Source organism: Schistocerca nitens, chromosome 7 (assembly GCF_023898315.1).
Source record: "Schistocerca nitens isolate TAMUIC-IGC-003100 chromosome 7, iqSchNite1.1, whole genome shotgun sequence".
Taxonomy (NCBI): Eukaryota; Metazoa; Arthropoda; class Insecta; order Orthoptera; family Acrididae; genus Schistocerca; species Schistocerca nitens.
In genome coordinates this window covers 278,641,297-278,657,363 of record NC_064620.1, presented here as the reverse complement: position 1 = coordinate 278,657,363, position 16,067 = coordinate 278,641,297, and the positions used below count along the sequence as shown (strand labels likewise).

At 41.0% G+C, this 16,067-nt stretch overlaps 1 protein-coding gene across 2 annotated transcripts in view; it reads right to left on the bottom strand.

Annotated features, from left to right (window-relative positions):
• The window catches only part of LOC126194685 (uncharacterized), a 142,828-nt gene that overhangs the window by 9,548 nt on the left and 117,213 nt on the right, over positions 1-16,067 (bottom strand). For both annotated transcript variants that reach the window (XM_049932894.1, XM_049932893.1), the window contains one exon: positions 7,360-7,596. In XM_049932894.1, coding sequence (XP_049788851.1) covers positions 7,360-7,596 — 237 coding nt within the window. The remainder of the gene's footprint in view (positions 1-7,359; positions 7,597-16,067) is intronic.

Sequence of the window (16,067 nt, the reverse complement as noted above, 5' to 3'; positions counted from 1 at the left end):
TTCATCCTGTACTATATATTTCATTAAAAAAAAGAGAACTTTCAGGAATGTAGAGTGGAAGTAGTTGTCCATACACAGCAGGAAGTCATTCTGACTACCATCACAAAATTGAAAGCTGTTGCGAATGGTTGTGTTGGCAGAGCTATTGGGAGCCTCAGACCCACCAAGACAACAAAGGTACTGCAAATACAATCTTCTCCTACTTGTCTCCTATCCAAGAAATACAGAACCTTTCATTATTCGACAGCCTAACTGTAAGTGGGAGTGTCAGTGGCAGACCAAGGGGCTCTGTACAAGGGAGGCAGCAACCAGGAAGAACTCAGGATACTACAGCCATATCCTATTAACAAGTCCAAGTTACAATCTCTCCCTGAAACAAACTGAGCCAGTGTTTTATAGAAGATGACTTCAACCTGTGAGGTGAAAGTTTGGTGGCTTGTTGCACAGCTGGAGGAGGAGATGGGGACACTACCATGACACTGGGAAATTTCGAACCGCAGTGCTAAATTTGAGGTTGCATGTCTGCTTGGCCATGCCCTTAATGGAGTGAGATGTAGCAAGAGCAGTACTGTCAGTGCCAGTTGGTAAAATGCAGGGTTTCCAGCTAGCCAACAACTTGTGAGTGACCGGGTAAGGCACTTTTTCCTTCACCTGGATCTCCCGGACAACCCCTTATCGAGATACTTGGGACAATCTCAGGAGGCGGCAGCATGGTTGCCGTTGCAGTTGATACAGCGGAGAGGAGGCAGACAATCGTCCTCATGAGCAGCCCTATCAAAGGTTATGCATTTGGCTGGGTGCCGACAGGGCTCTCTAGTGTGGTTGTAACGATGACAATGGTACGAACATTGGGTTCGGAATGTACGGTTGTACTGTGATAACTTCATAGCCTGCTTTGATCTTTGACGGAAACACAACTCCACCAAAAGTGAGAAAGAATGAGTGTGGGCAATAAGGATGCATCTACCTTTCTCATCATCCGATGTACTGCAATGACACCCTGATCAGGAAGTACATTTGGATTTCTACCTCAGTCAGACCATCGAGCAGCGTAGTGTAAATAACAACACAGGAAGAATCCAGCGTACGATGGGCCTCGACATGAACAGGATAGACGTGGAGGAGCTAAGCTGCAAGTAGTTGTGCTTGAGAATCAGTCGTCTCCAAAAGCAAAGTACCATTTCGTAAACGAGAGCAGGATTTCACAGGGCCAGCGATTCCATCAACACCTTTCTGAATAATAAACTGACTTACTGTAGCAAAGGACTGACAGTCTTCAGTATTTGAAACCACGAGGAACCATGACGGATCTGGGTGTGTCTGAATCGTTAGTCTCACTCTGCGTATGTTTGTTAGACGTTGACAGTGAACAAGATGATTGGCACATTGCGAGAAAATCCCCCATGATTGCCAGTGTCTCCAATGGCTTGCTCCTTCCAACTGGGGACCCCCCCCCTCAGAAAGGGGGGGCACACCCACCTTAAGTAATTCTTCCACACCTCCCGGACACCTGACAGAGGGACCGATCGGCACTTTAGGAAGGTAGGAGCTCACCAAATCACCCCTCCATGGGCCTCACCTTTACCACGGAGTACGTACGAACCCTACCTGTCAACCCGGGGCTGGGGATTATGCATTATCGAGCCACCTGTTACACATCAGACGTGTGGGCTGGCCTTCAAGAGCACAGAGAGAGGAAGAAGAAAAAGAGGAACCTCAAATGCCAAAGTGGAGGATGGCTAGGAGAAGGGGAATGAAAAAAAGATAGAAGGAACGAAAGACAATGGAGAGACTGTTCTGGTATAGGCGACAATGTGCAGATCACATTTCCAACAACACCACAGACACGTTCCCTAAGGGAGGGGAAAAAAGAATAGCAACAGGATAGACATGCAGCACAGAAGAAAAAAGATGCTGCAAACGCTGGGGCCCCATGGTAGCCAAGCACAAACCTACAGAAGAGCAGTGAGCACCCTGGGGCCATAGATGGTGGTGACTTCAATTTCCTCTCAATATGTTGGCAAAAATACATGTTTAAATCTGGGGGTACATATAAAACATCATCCAAATTGTGCTAAACAAATTCTCTGAAAATTATTTCAAGTAGTTAGTTCACAAGCCCACTCTAATAGTAACTGGTTGTGGAAACACACTTTACTTCTTGGCAAAAATAATCCTGAACTAATAACGAGCATCAAAACGGACACAGGAATTAGTGAACACAGGGTTGTTATAGCTAACTCCCAAATCCACCAAAAATTAACAAAAAATATATATTTTCAAGAAAGCAGGTAAAAATTCACTTACAGCTTCCTGAGAGACAGCCTCCACTCCTTCCAAACTAACAATGTAAGAGAAGGCCAGATGTGGCTTGAATTCAAAGAAATGATATTGACAGCAACTGAGAAATTTTGTATCAAATAAATTAACAAAATACGGAGCTGATCCTTCACGGTGGACCAAACAGGTCAGAACACTTGCTGAAACAATGAAAAAAAGCGTGCCAAATTTGACGAATGCAAAATTCCTAAGATTTGCAATCTTTTACAGAAGCTCGAAATTTAACGCGGACTTCAACGCGAGATGCTTATAGTAGTTTCCACAATTAAGCTTTGTCCTGAAATGTGGAAGAAAATCCAAGGAGATTCTGGTCATATGAAAATCATGCTAGTGGCAAGACAATATCAATGTCCTTTCTGTACAATAGCATTGGAAATACTATCGATGACAGTGCTGCTAAAGCAAAGTTATTAAACACATGTTCAGCTGTCACAAGGTCAATGTAACATTTAGTAACTAATGTAACAGAATCTTATTGAAAGACCTTGACAAAACCAAAAGGAGTTTTGGTCATATTTTAAGATGTCAATGATACCTAATTAGTGTGCAGACACTAATGGATGACAAACAAACTCAGGGTGGCATAGGAAAAACAAATACTGAAGTCCATTTTCAAATATTCCCTGTCAAAGGATGAGCCACTACCGTCCAAGTTGAAGTCTCACATCACTACAAAAATAAGTGTTATACATATCAGAGTTTTTAGCATTAAGGTATAGCCAAACCGCTGCAACTGAAGAAGGCACTAGGACACAATGGTACCCTTGTCGAACACTATACAGAATTTGCAGCTAGGATAGCATTTTCTTAATCATGTAAAATACTATAAAGCCCTTGAAGAAAACACTGTGCCCATTGCTTGGGAAAAAGCATAGGTCACACCAGTCTACAAGAAGAGTAACAGAACTGATATACTAAACTATGAAAAATGTGTGTGAATTCCTGCTTAGGTCTTCAGTCCCTACCTAGACATACACACTACTTAAATGAACTTAAGCTAACTTATGCTAAGAACAAAAAACACACCCATGCCCAAGCAAGGACTAACTTCCAGCTGGAGGGGCCGCGCAGTCTGTGACATGACACCTAAAACAATGCAACTACTACGCGCGGCACACTAAACTATCATCCGATATCATTAACATCCATCCATCACAGAACCTTAGAACATATTCTAAGCTCACAAGTAATTACATAATTTTAATAAAATGACCTCTTCCATGTCAACCAACATGGATCCCGAAAAAATCAGTCACGCAAAATCCAACTCACTTTTCTTACATTACATCCTTAAAGCCGTGGATTATCACAATTACATAAATGCTATATTTCTTGACTTCCAAAAAGCATTCAACTCAGTACCACATCATGCTTTTCAACAATCCCATGAGATTTGAGACAAAAATTTGTTACTAGATTTAATGTTTGTTGGTAGGGAGTAAGCTGCATGTTATCATGGATTGAAAATTATCAACAGGTACAGCAGTAACATCAAGCATGTCCCAGGGTAGTGTGTTGTGACCTTTGCTGCCCATGTTTTACTTCAATGACCTGGCAGACAATAGTAACTTCAGGCTTTTGGTGGTGATGCTGTTATCTGTCATCAATTACTGTCCCAAAAAAAATGCATAAATATTCAGTTACATCTTTTAAGAATTAAAAGTGATTCAAAGATTGTAAACTTGGTTACAATGTTCAGACCTTTAACATTATGCACTAGAGAGAGAGAGAGAGAGAGAGAGAGAGAGAGAGAGAGAGAGAGAGAGAGAGCTTACAGAAAATTTATGTAACTCATATCAGAATATTGTTTAAGCATGTTGGGGATCCATACCAAATAGGACTAACAAGGGACACTGAATGTTTACAAAGGGCAGTACGAATGGTAACAGGTTTCTTTAAATTTACTTGAGAGCAATACAGAAATGCTGAAATACCTGAACAGGCAGATGCTTCAAAAGACAGTCAACTATAACAAAGGTTTGAGAGTGACTATTAAGTAAAGAATCAAGGAGTACGCTATCACCCCTATATATATTTCTCCTTTAAGGACTACGAAGTCACAATTAGACTAGTATCAGTGCCACAGCGATATTGAAAATAGTCACTATTTCCATGCTCCACATGAGAACCGAACAAGGTGAAACCTTAATCTGTAGTACCATGCTTAGTATCTTCTGCCATGCATTATACCATGTGTTGCAGAGTATGGAGTGCAAGCAATTTTAGCCAACATTATATTTTGCTGAAATTAATCGTTATATAACTGCTTTAGGGTTAAGAAGCCCGACAACGACCAGGAGAGCATGCTGACCACATGCCCCTCTGTACCGCATCCAGTGGCCGAGGATGGCACAGGCACACTGGTCGGTCAGGCCCAATTGGCTTGTCTAGAGCCAGAACATATAACTTTATCTACCTATATGACTGCTTTGTATGTAGAGGTAGAAATTAAAAACAGCAGCTGAAGAACATAGAGAAGCAGCAGTGGCTTTCTGAATGCAAGCTACTTTTCCCCTAAGGCACCTTTAATGCAAAAGTAATTACCAGAATTATCACTGTGACTAGATACAAACTAGTCATTTGTTCCAAAATATACTTCACAGCCCTTAAGTAGCTGCAATTGTCCATTAAGACACAACTTGTGTCAATCCACTCTCTTGAAAGATCTCATCCATGAGCTTTATGGATCATCTGATGACTGAATGATTGAATGTAAAAAAGACATACGCTCTCCACATTCTCGACCATTTCTCACTACTCTGCAACAGTTTTGATAGATGTCCATTGTGATGACGCTTTGCCTAGACTGCTTGTTTAGATTTTACAGTTAAATGAAAAATTACATTTATGCGATTTTTTATGGTTTCTTATTTAACTGAAAACGGACTGATTTATGATATTCATTGTATGAGATAAACAGATGTTCACACTTTGTGAACATTACATAGTAAACTAAATATCAGATTAATAGCTATATTTCAGTGAAAGATATTTACTGTACATCATTTAATAACTGGCACTAGAGCAGTGAATGAAATTAATTATGTTGTTTATGCTCCACAAGTATATGTGTACTAGAAATAACGTAATTAGAAATATTTGGCCTGTAAAATAGCTTGTAACTGCTAACTATGAACTACACTCCTGGAAATTGAAATAAGAACACCGTGAATTCATTGTCCCAGGAAGGGGAAACTTTATTGACACATTCCTGGGGTCAGATACATCACATGATCACACTGACAGAACCACAGGCACATAGACACAGGCAACAGAGCATGCACAATGTCGGCACTAGTACAGTGTATATCCACCTTTCGCAGCAATGCAGGCTGCTATTCTCCCATGGAGACGATCGTAGAGATGCTGGATGTAGTCCTGTGGAACGGCTTGCCATGCCATTTCCACCTGGCGCCTCAGTTGGACCAGCGTTCGTGCTGGACGTGCAGACCGCGTGAGACGACGCTTCATCCAGTCCCAAACATGCTCAATGGGGGACAGATCCGGAGATCTTGCTGGCCAGGGTAGTTGACTTACACCTTCTAGAGCACGTTGGGTGGCACGGGATACATGCGGACGTGCATTGTCCTGTTGGAACAGCAAGTTCCCTTGCCGGTCTAGGAATGGTAGAAAGATGGGTTCGATGACGGTTTGGATGTACCGTGCACTATTCAGTGTCCCCTCGACGATCACCAGTGGTGTACGGCCAGTGTAGGAGATCGCTCCCCACACCATGATGCCGGGTGTTGGCCCTGTGTGCCTCGGTCGTATGCAGTCCTGATTGTGGCGCTCACCTGCACGGCGCCAAACACGCATACGACCATCATTGGCACCAAGGCAGAAGCGACTCTCATCGCTGAAGACGACACGTCTCCATTCGTCCCTCCATTCACGCCTGTCGCGACACCACTGGAGGCGGGCTGCACGATGTTGGGGCGTGAGCGGAAGACGGCCTAACGGTGTGCGGGACCGTAGCCCAGCTTCGTGGAGACGGTTGCGAATGGTCCTCACCGATACCCCAGGAGCAACAGTGTCCCTAATCTGCTGGGAAGTGGCGGTGCGGTCCCCTACGGCACTGCGTAGGATCATACGGTCTTGGCGTGCATCCGTGCGTCGCTGTGGTCCGGTCCCAGGTCGACGGGCACGTGCACCTTCCGCCGACCACTGGCGACAACATCGATGTACTGTGGAGACCTCACGCCCCACGTGTTGAGCAATTCGGCGGTACGTCCACCCGGCCTCCCGCATGCCCACTATACGCCCTCGCTCAAAGTCCGTCAACTGCACATACGGTTCACGTCCATGCTGTCGTGGCATGCTACCAGTGTTAAAGACTGCGATGGAGCTCCGTATGCCACGGCAAACTGGCTGACACTGACGGCGGCGGTGCACAAATGCTGCGCAGCTAGCGCCATTCGACGGCCAACACCGCGGTTCCTGGTGTGTCCGCTGTGCCGTGCGTGTGATCATTGCTTGTACAGCCCTCTCGCAGTGTCCGGAGCAAGTATGGTGGGTCTGACACACCGGTGTCAATGTGTTCTTTTTTCCCATTTCCAGGAGTGTATTAACTAAAACTCCACTTAGGGTCTGAGTGACCTACTCCTCCTTTTTTAACTTTTCCAACCAACCCCTCTTTCCTCCCAGAAAAAGGAGCATACAAGGTATTTCTATGTTTAAGTTTTTCTCCTGGCACTGTTAGTAAATCTGCCCGTTGAAAGTAAGTACTGACTAGTATTTCAACCTTGTTATTTTAACTACTGCATCACATGCAGCAATTAGTATTTTTGAGCAGTTAGTAGTAGCAACAGTAGTAGATAGACATGTTTCATATCAATACAAAGTAGTTATATGAAATGTGACCTAGGTGTTAATTAAAATAATAGAAAGCATGGAGCACTGCTTAAATCATAGGCAGAAATTTGTTACTAAATGCATTGTATTTTAAATACCTGATCAATAACTGTAAAATAAATACACAATAAAGATAGAAAGCTAACATTATTCATGACAGCAAAATACCTGTTCAGACTCTGCAGAACTAGTGCCATATCAACAGTAGTTAGCATTTTTATTGTTGGTTTAATTAACAAGTCTTCCAGACTGTGAACAGTCGAGTCACAGAAAACTATTGCGTCTACTGCTAATGTTGATAAATAGTCTCTGTCAAGTAACAGCCACCTCTCAGCAGCTACCAGAAGTTCAAGTGCAGCATGCCTCTTTGCCAGCCAAGTCATACAATTATCAACATCCGATATCCTGAAAACAATGACGTACTAAATTGAAATCAAACAATGGAAAATCCAGGATGGAATGTAAAAATATTATGAAAAGGAAAGTCGCTACTCACCATATAGCAGAGATGCAACTCAGCATCTCCGCCGTACGGTGAGTAGCAAATTTTCGTTTTCATAATATTGAAAACATCATAAACTTTGGATAGTCCCTTAGAGGAAGCTGTTAGCTGAATGATACATATTTTTAGAAGGGAAACTACTTTGTATAAAGAATGTAATTTCACAGAATTATCAACCATACTGCTATCTTTGTTGCCCGAATGGTGAAAGGTAGATATTTCTTTTAAGGTACAATTAAAAAGTTTTTATAAATTGTGGTTTTTATAAAATAACTACAAATTTTCAATTTTTGTTTCATTTTGAAAATCAGGGATCAGAGCAACACAGTTGCATATATTTTTCTGGGAGTGGATAATACCCACACCAATCAGAGCGACATCTTTTGCTAATGGTTAGTGACCACAAGAAGATACTGCCATTTTGTTCAAATTCCCTATAACCATTATTATTGTAATTGTAAAAGCAAAAAGATGGAAGATTTAAACTTTTGTACTGTTTAGGCGCCATTTGTATCTCATTTTGAAAGGATACGATTTATCATGCATCACAAAAGCAAGTAGGTGTAACTAAAAATTTACGAGGGGCGTTCAATAAGTAATGCTCACTTTTTTTTTCTTAAAGCATGTTGGTTTTAATCAGGATTCCAAGTACACCATATTATTCCCTACTCTTTTGCTACGTAATCCTATTTTTCAACATAATCTCACCTCAGTGCAACAGCTTTACACCACCTTACTGGGAGGGCCTGCAGGGTACCACTCTACTGGTCGACATTGAAGCCAACATCCTGCTGCATCAATAACCTCTCCATTGTCCACGTACCACTTCCCGCAGAAGTGCATCCTTCATTGGGCCAAACGGAGAGAAGTTTCTTTTTATGGTCTTCTGTTAGGTGGCGAGGAGCCCAGCGGGCACACACCTCTGAGCACCCCAAATGGTGGAAGAGTGTGTGTGACACTACCAACAAACAACCAGTTGAGTAATGAGATGTCTGGTTGTGATCCATCAATCTCCTGAATGAGAATGTCTGCACGTCTAACACTGCAGGAGTCACAGTTGCGTGCAGCTGGCCCGCACTTGGGAGATCGGACAGGTTTGTGAGACCTCGTTGCAATGACTGACGCCCCACCGAATGACTCACCACGCTTTTGTTCACAGCCAGGTCTCCGTAGATATTCTGCAAGTGCCTATGAATATCTGCAATGCTCTGGCTTTCCACCAAAAGAAACTGAATAACAGCCCTCTGCTCGGAACGCACCTCCATTACAGACTCCATTTTGAAAGTCATATACAGTGAGACCATCTATTGGAATTTCGTGGAACTATAGGGGCTGAAGGGAGAATATTCCACAATGTCCCACAAAATCTGCACTTATTTAACCAAAATTTATCAAGAAAATAAAGATGTGTTTTATTACTTATTGAACATCCCTCGTATTACTGCAAAAAAAAGGGGAAACAAGTACTTTATTTGAGAAACAGTGATAAATTACACTCTAAGTAGAACTTATTTTCCTGAATTCCCAACTTCTGTGTGAAATGCTTAAAAATGCAAAATACTGAAGCTATGAAATTAAAGATACAAGATACACAAAGCAAAAAATTACATATTCTTGATGGTTGTCACAATATTATGGCAATATCTGCAGCTTAAAATATTTACACAGTTTCAAATTTAATAAATGCTATTAAAAAAATAAAAGATAAGACAAGTGTTAAATACATTACTGACTACAAAATATTAATTCAATGAATTTATGAAGTTGAACAATATTTCAGGTAGTATGTATAAAGGGCTGACAAATGAAAACAAGAGATGGAAAAACGTAAGTAAACTGTTTATTATTTCAAAAGTAATAGCCATAACTGTTAAAACATTTATACCAGTGTGAAGAGATGGTAATGCCTTCACAGAAAAATGTTTGTGACTGCCAAAGGAACCATGATTGTATGCAAGCATGCGTCTCTTTGCCTGAAGCAATCAGCAGCCACGACATTTCACAGGGAAGCCCTTGCACATCCTCCATGCAGTCCCAATCCTTCCTCATGTGATTTCCATTTACAATCGTGGTTCTGTAGGCAACTGCGAACATTTTCCATGAAGGCACTGACCATCTTCTCTCTCAGTGGGATGAAGGTATTAACTTTTTCTGTAAGTAATTTTCATTTGACTGTCTCTTACATAAATTAAATCACTGGTGGATGCAATAGCTATTTAAAAAAAATACCAACTGATATCTCACACAGCTGCAAAATTTTCTGGATGCTACTAATAAAAATTCCCAACAAGAGTTAGCAAACAGTGACATCATATTTATACGCAGCTTTTTAACTAAAAATATGAATAAGAAATATGACATTCACAGTATGCCAGCATGCAGTTATGTAACATGAGGCGTATTATGGCAGGAAGCAATAAAGTAAAACTGCATATCTGCAGAATAACTTGAGATATTCCATAGTTATCAGAAAGATGTTTCCAATATTTAACATTAGTACAAGAACACTTTATCACAGATATCATAAATACAAAAGTTCACCCGAGACACCGATAGTTTTGGAACCATAAAGCTCATCAACGAAGGATCTGGAAACTTAAGTTTATTACTGTATTTGATATATCCTTAGTTACGTAGTGCCTCTTGCTCAGTACAGTGCTGCTTACGCACCCTTGCTTCAGTCTAAACAGTTTCTCAATTTCTCTTTCCTGAGCAACAAGCTTAACTATCTTTTAGAAACATTTTTTATTTCTATGACTGACTGGAGCACCGAACACAACATCTTTCAGATAACCCCAGCCAGAACTCGCACGGATAATGATCAGGTGATCCAGATGGCTAGTGTACGGATATGGCGGCTGATAATTCTAGGATTTAGGAAATGCCTATGCAGAAGACACTTCACTGACAGTGCAATGTGGGGAGGAGCATCATCCTGCATAAAAATGATCCTACTAATAAATCCATGCTGTTGAACGGTTGGAATGACTTTAGTGTGCAAAGGACACTCTTAGCATTTACCAGAGGTGGTACAATGTAATGGGACTCTCAGAACTTCTCCCCTTGAAAAAATATGGCCCTATGATAGACAATGCCATCAACTCGCACCCTCGACCACACAGTCACCTAATAGAATGAAGTGATACTGGTTGATGTGTGTGCGGATTTTCTGTGGCACGCATCCTGCAGTTCTTCATATTGACACGTCCTTTAAATGTGAATGGGCTCCGTTTTTCCACAGAAGGTTCCATGGCCGTTCATTGGCCACTTCCATGGAAGCAAGAAATTTCAGAGCTAATGTGTCTTGCTGGCACATCAGCAGGAAGCAACTCCTGAACACAGGAATGCAGAGGACATTTCATAGGATTTTATGCACCATGCTCACAGGCATGTCCAACATTTGGGCAATTCCTCTTACACTGCATGTTTGCACACCACTGCTCAACTACTCCTGCAATGCTGTGGCCACATCCTTGAGTAACGTGAGATAAACTGTTTTCCTGCCTCTGCCACATGCAAAAGAACTTGCCTGTTCGAGTTTTGTAATAATTTTCTTCAAACCCTTACCAGACATTGGACCAATGCCTTTTTTCATACCCTCGAGTGTCCAGAACTTCTCAATAGTTACAGGTGAACACTCACTGCTCCTGTGAAAGAAATTCACCAGCAGTGTGCAGTACTTCATAGACACACTCGCATTGGGCATCTCTGACAAACCGAGGAACAGCAGGGTGTATACACGGACAAGGAAAAAAAAAAAAAAAAAAATCCCAGATTTTTCCCAGATTCCTCAGTTAAAAATAAATTTTATACTAGGTGAAAATACACTTTTCCTGTGTTAAGTGACAGTATACTTTTCCTCATAACAGTAAAACTTATCAACCCTCTGTATGGTTAAGGTTTTATACACTGGCGAATATTTCCCGGCCCTTTAGAAAACCAATCTAAGCTTGTGTATGGAAAGGTCTTTAGTGTGCAGCACCAAGTATGCTGCATATATTCATTACGAAAGTATAAATTTGAATTCCACCGACCACGACATGTTACTTTCTGAAGCATTGAAATAAGGATTGTGACGCGCTTTTGTAAGCCACTCATAGCTCATGTCATGTGATCTCGCCAGCAGATGACAGCGGATATTCAGTGCATAGGACATGTGATGTAGTCAGCCAATGGCAATATCATGTTAAGTAACGCGTATACACAAATTGGAAAAGTTTACTGTTTAAATTAATATACATATCGTTGCTACAAGAAAAGAAAAGCTTTCACATATAATATTGAACTTTTTGGCACATTTTTCACTTTAATATACATCACACAAATGTGCCAGTAAATTTTTTAATAACAACATAAATGTGTGATCTTCTGGGCTCGAAATTTTTCTAAATGGTCGTCCTCAAAGAGTTTATTTTTAAATGAAAGTCAAACGTTATGTGATTTAAGAAATTCATTGTACGTTCTCACACATAGTTCAGCTTGCATAAAATGAAATTTACTTTGCAAGTAATACTTTTCAAACAACCATTCAGAATATTTTCCTGTGATCTGTTAGAAATAGGTATGTTTCCGCAGCTGCCAGAGACCGTCAGATAACAGGTGTCACCACTCTTGCGCAGCTACGATGACCCCAGGAAGCCCATATGTTCATACAGTGCACATTCATATGTCAAGATTCGGATTTAGATTTTCTTAGAGTACCAGTACTGTATTATCTCATGTTTGATTCTTTATTATGGCATAATGCCATATGTGCTATAAGATGAAAAGATGTAATTTTGAAATGCAGCGAACACTTTAAACTAGCCAGTAGCGTGGAATTAAACATTTTGTTTCAAATAAATTGACTGCCTCAGCAGAAGAGATTAATAAAAGCCAAATTTCTTTTGCAAACTGACAAAAATAACTTCATTGTTCGGCAAGGCGATTAATGCTTGACTATCAAAGGTGGAAATAAAATAAAAATCTGAAACTAATAATATATTTTAGCCTTCTGTAATTATGAGAACGAATTTTAATTCACTTGACAGCTCCCAGCCACAGAAATCTGTTTTGTTTTCATTTGACACGAGAGCAATAAACGAAGAGGAAACAGTAAACTCACTAAACGTAAACACGGGTCACATGGAAACTACTCACCTCTCCACTACAACAGACTGATCTGTGCATCAGCACCAGATAACGATATTTCCGAACCGCAGCAGCACTAGATAATGGTGCCCCCCCGCCCCCCTTCCTCCCTCAAGCATTTGAGCTAGGACGCGAAAAATTTTAAAAATCAACTTTTCAAAAAATGTTCATTTTGTAGCGCACATCTTTCTGAACAGTCTGATACATAAAGAGTATATGTTCGAGAAAATGTAAGACATGTAATTTGGTCTTAAGTGTGCCGAAGTGCAGTGACATGCCTCTTCATGCAGCATTCTTCTGTCGCACATCATTGTATTTCATTTTGTGGAATTCAAACATGTAATATTTTGTAATAGATGCCATCAAACCATATTCGGGACAATGGAAATCAAAATGTCCTGTGGTGCCTCCCCTTCTCCCAATCAGCCAGTTTGACATCCAGCCTGTCTTTTTTTCTTTTAATTAAAAGCCACTCGCAATTAATATTGATTAAAAGCCACTCGCAATTAATATTGATTAAAAGCCACTCACAATTAATATTGATTAAAAGCCACTCACAATTAATATTGATTAAAAGCCACTCACAATTAATATTGATTAAAAGCCACTCACAATTAATATTGATTAAAAGCCACTCGCAATTAATATTGGATGGGAATATTTGTAACCCGGAGAACAAGAAATCTTCAGAAAATTTGCACTCCTTATTGCCTATTAGCTAATAACTTGCCTTTTTTGGGTAACATAAAATTAAATATAGGATACATGAAACCATAAAAGACAAGTGACAAGCACAACAGTACACATTTCTTCAATCCTTAAGTCCTAGCATTTTTTCTCTCTAACCTTGCTGCAATTTTACATGGAGTAGTTTCCTTTCTGCGAAAGAATTTATTATCTCTTCAAACTTCTTCAAATGTTTTGCTACATGAAAAAACGAAATGTCATCGTCTAAGACAGAAAAAAGTTGTTAATACAAGCAGTACCTATGACTGGTGTAGTTTCTCGATCTGATTACGTGTATTTTGTCACGGTCTGCAAGAGAAAACTAAATAGGCCTGTCTAATATTGCAGCAATTTTAACACACACCAAATAAACGTGACTGTTTTGGCACAAACGGTCACTTTTTTTTTTTTTTTTTTTTTTTTTTTTTAACACGACAGAATATAATTCACGAAGTAGCAGTATCAAATTCCTATTAGGCTTACTAAAAGCAAAGAGATTTATTTTCAGAAATGGTTTCACATTTCATTCATATGCTCCAGCTTCTCAAGCACAATATCAAAAAGTAGTATTGTGAAATTTTTATATAAATTTGGAATCGTCTTATTTTTCCATAATTTGTGTGATGTCCTCATTTCTTCTCCTTCCTCGTTCTGACAAACCAACCTTGCCATCACTAATTCTGTAACTATTACTGCCAGTGTCAAAACTTATTCTCCAGTTAACTTCACTAACCATGCCAGAACCAACAGCTTAGTTATCCCACATTTATTCTCTGGTTAGGTATTATTACGTGTTCGTACAATGCATTTTCCATGCTACTCCCAGAATAGAACTTAGGCAGCTGTTACCGGGGTCTGTACAACTGGCCATTACTAGTTAAGCAATCTGGCCAAAAATTTTCTATCCAAATTCCATTTTCTTGGATACACCGAGTAGATAATACGTAATCTTTCTTACCTGTCATTCCTGTTAGTCGTTTATTTCCACTTTGGTAGTCTGAATCTATGGATTTCGCTGATCATTCGCAAACCTAGTCAACTACATAAACAAACAGTGACTGGTATTCACCCGTTCAGCTTTATTCCGCTCAGCTCGTACAGCCCCATCCCCTTCTGTCTGCAGGAAAGTTTATTTCTAGATACGATGAGGATTCCTCTGGCAGAGACATGCTGTACACTATGCACGTATCCAGAAATGAACTTATGAGTCTTTATAAATTATATAGCACAGCTATCAGTCTCCTTTTTTTGCAGGTTTCTTATGGCAAATCCAGATTTCGGCTAGTGCGTGCACCAACTTTCCTAATGGAAGGTAACCTGATGAACTTCAAGTGACAGTTTTCCTGGACCAGTTGCACAAACGGATGGGAGGTGTAAAGGGCACAGAGACTTTGAAGGGTGCTCAGAGAGTCTGAGCAGAGTACACAATTGAAAAAACTGTGTCATTGGACGGACTCCATGGCCTGATACAGGGTAAAGAGCTTTGCTGTAAATTCTGAGCACTATGCCAGAAGCCGATACCAAAAAATATCGGCACCAATGATGAAGGCACACCCAACACCATGGTCAGTCCGAGAGCCATCAGTATACACAAAAGAACAATCACGAAGTTCCATGAGAAGGTCGTGAAACTGAAGGCGATAGAGCAAGGCTGGAGTAGTGTCCTTACGAAGCAAATGAAGGCCAAGATGAACACGCACCACTGCATGAAACCAAGGTGGTGAAGGTTTCACACTCATCAGGAAAGTTGAGGTAGCGTGAAGTTAAGTTGCTGGAGCAAGAGCCAAAAGCAAATTCCAGGAGGCAGCAGAGAAGAGGGACATGCCCCATACTGGCGATCAAAGGATTCATCGAAGAAGGAGCCATAGGATGGGTGGCAATGCACGGCAGACAAACGGCGCGCATACCTGCCGAGGAGAAAGTCATGGCAGTAGGACAGTGGTACTTCAGCAGTTTCTGCATATAGACTCAACCAGGCAAGTGTAAAAGGCACCAGTGGCAAACAGGTGCCACGATGGTGGACAGTACTGAGACAGCGCAAGAGGGACAGATGTGCAGATGCATAAACAAAACACCCATGGTCTAGTTTCGAACTGGCAAGGAGCCAGTACAAACTACACCCAGGAAGTACCATTGAGGACACGTAGGACATTGAGAGTCTGCATACAGCAGACTGCCAGGTAAGACACATGGGAGGGTTTCCTATCGAGCATGAGCCCCAGGAATTTCGTAATTTCAACGAACGGAAGAGCAACAAGCCCAAGATGTAAAGATGGTCGGAGAAACCAACTGCGCCACCAGAAATTCATACAAACTGTTTTTCAGTGGAAAAACAAAAGCCATTGTCAATGCTCCATGAGCAAAGACGCCGAGACATCGCCGCTCAAGGAGACAAGTCCATGGAGAACTGCAATAGATCGCAAATTCATCAACAAAAAGTGAGCCAAAGACGCCTGGCGAGAGACAGGCCATTGTAGGGTTAATGGCGATAGCAAAGAGGATGACACTCAGGATGGCA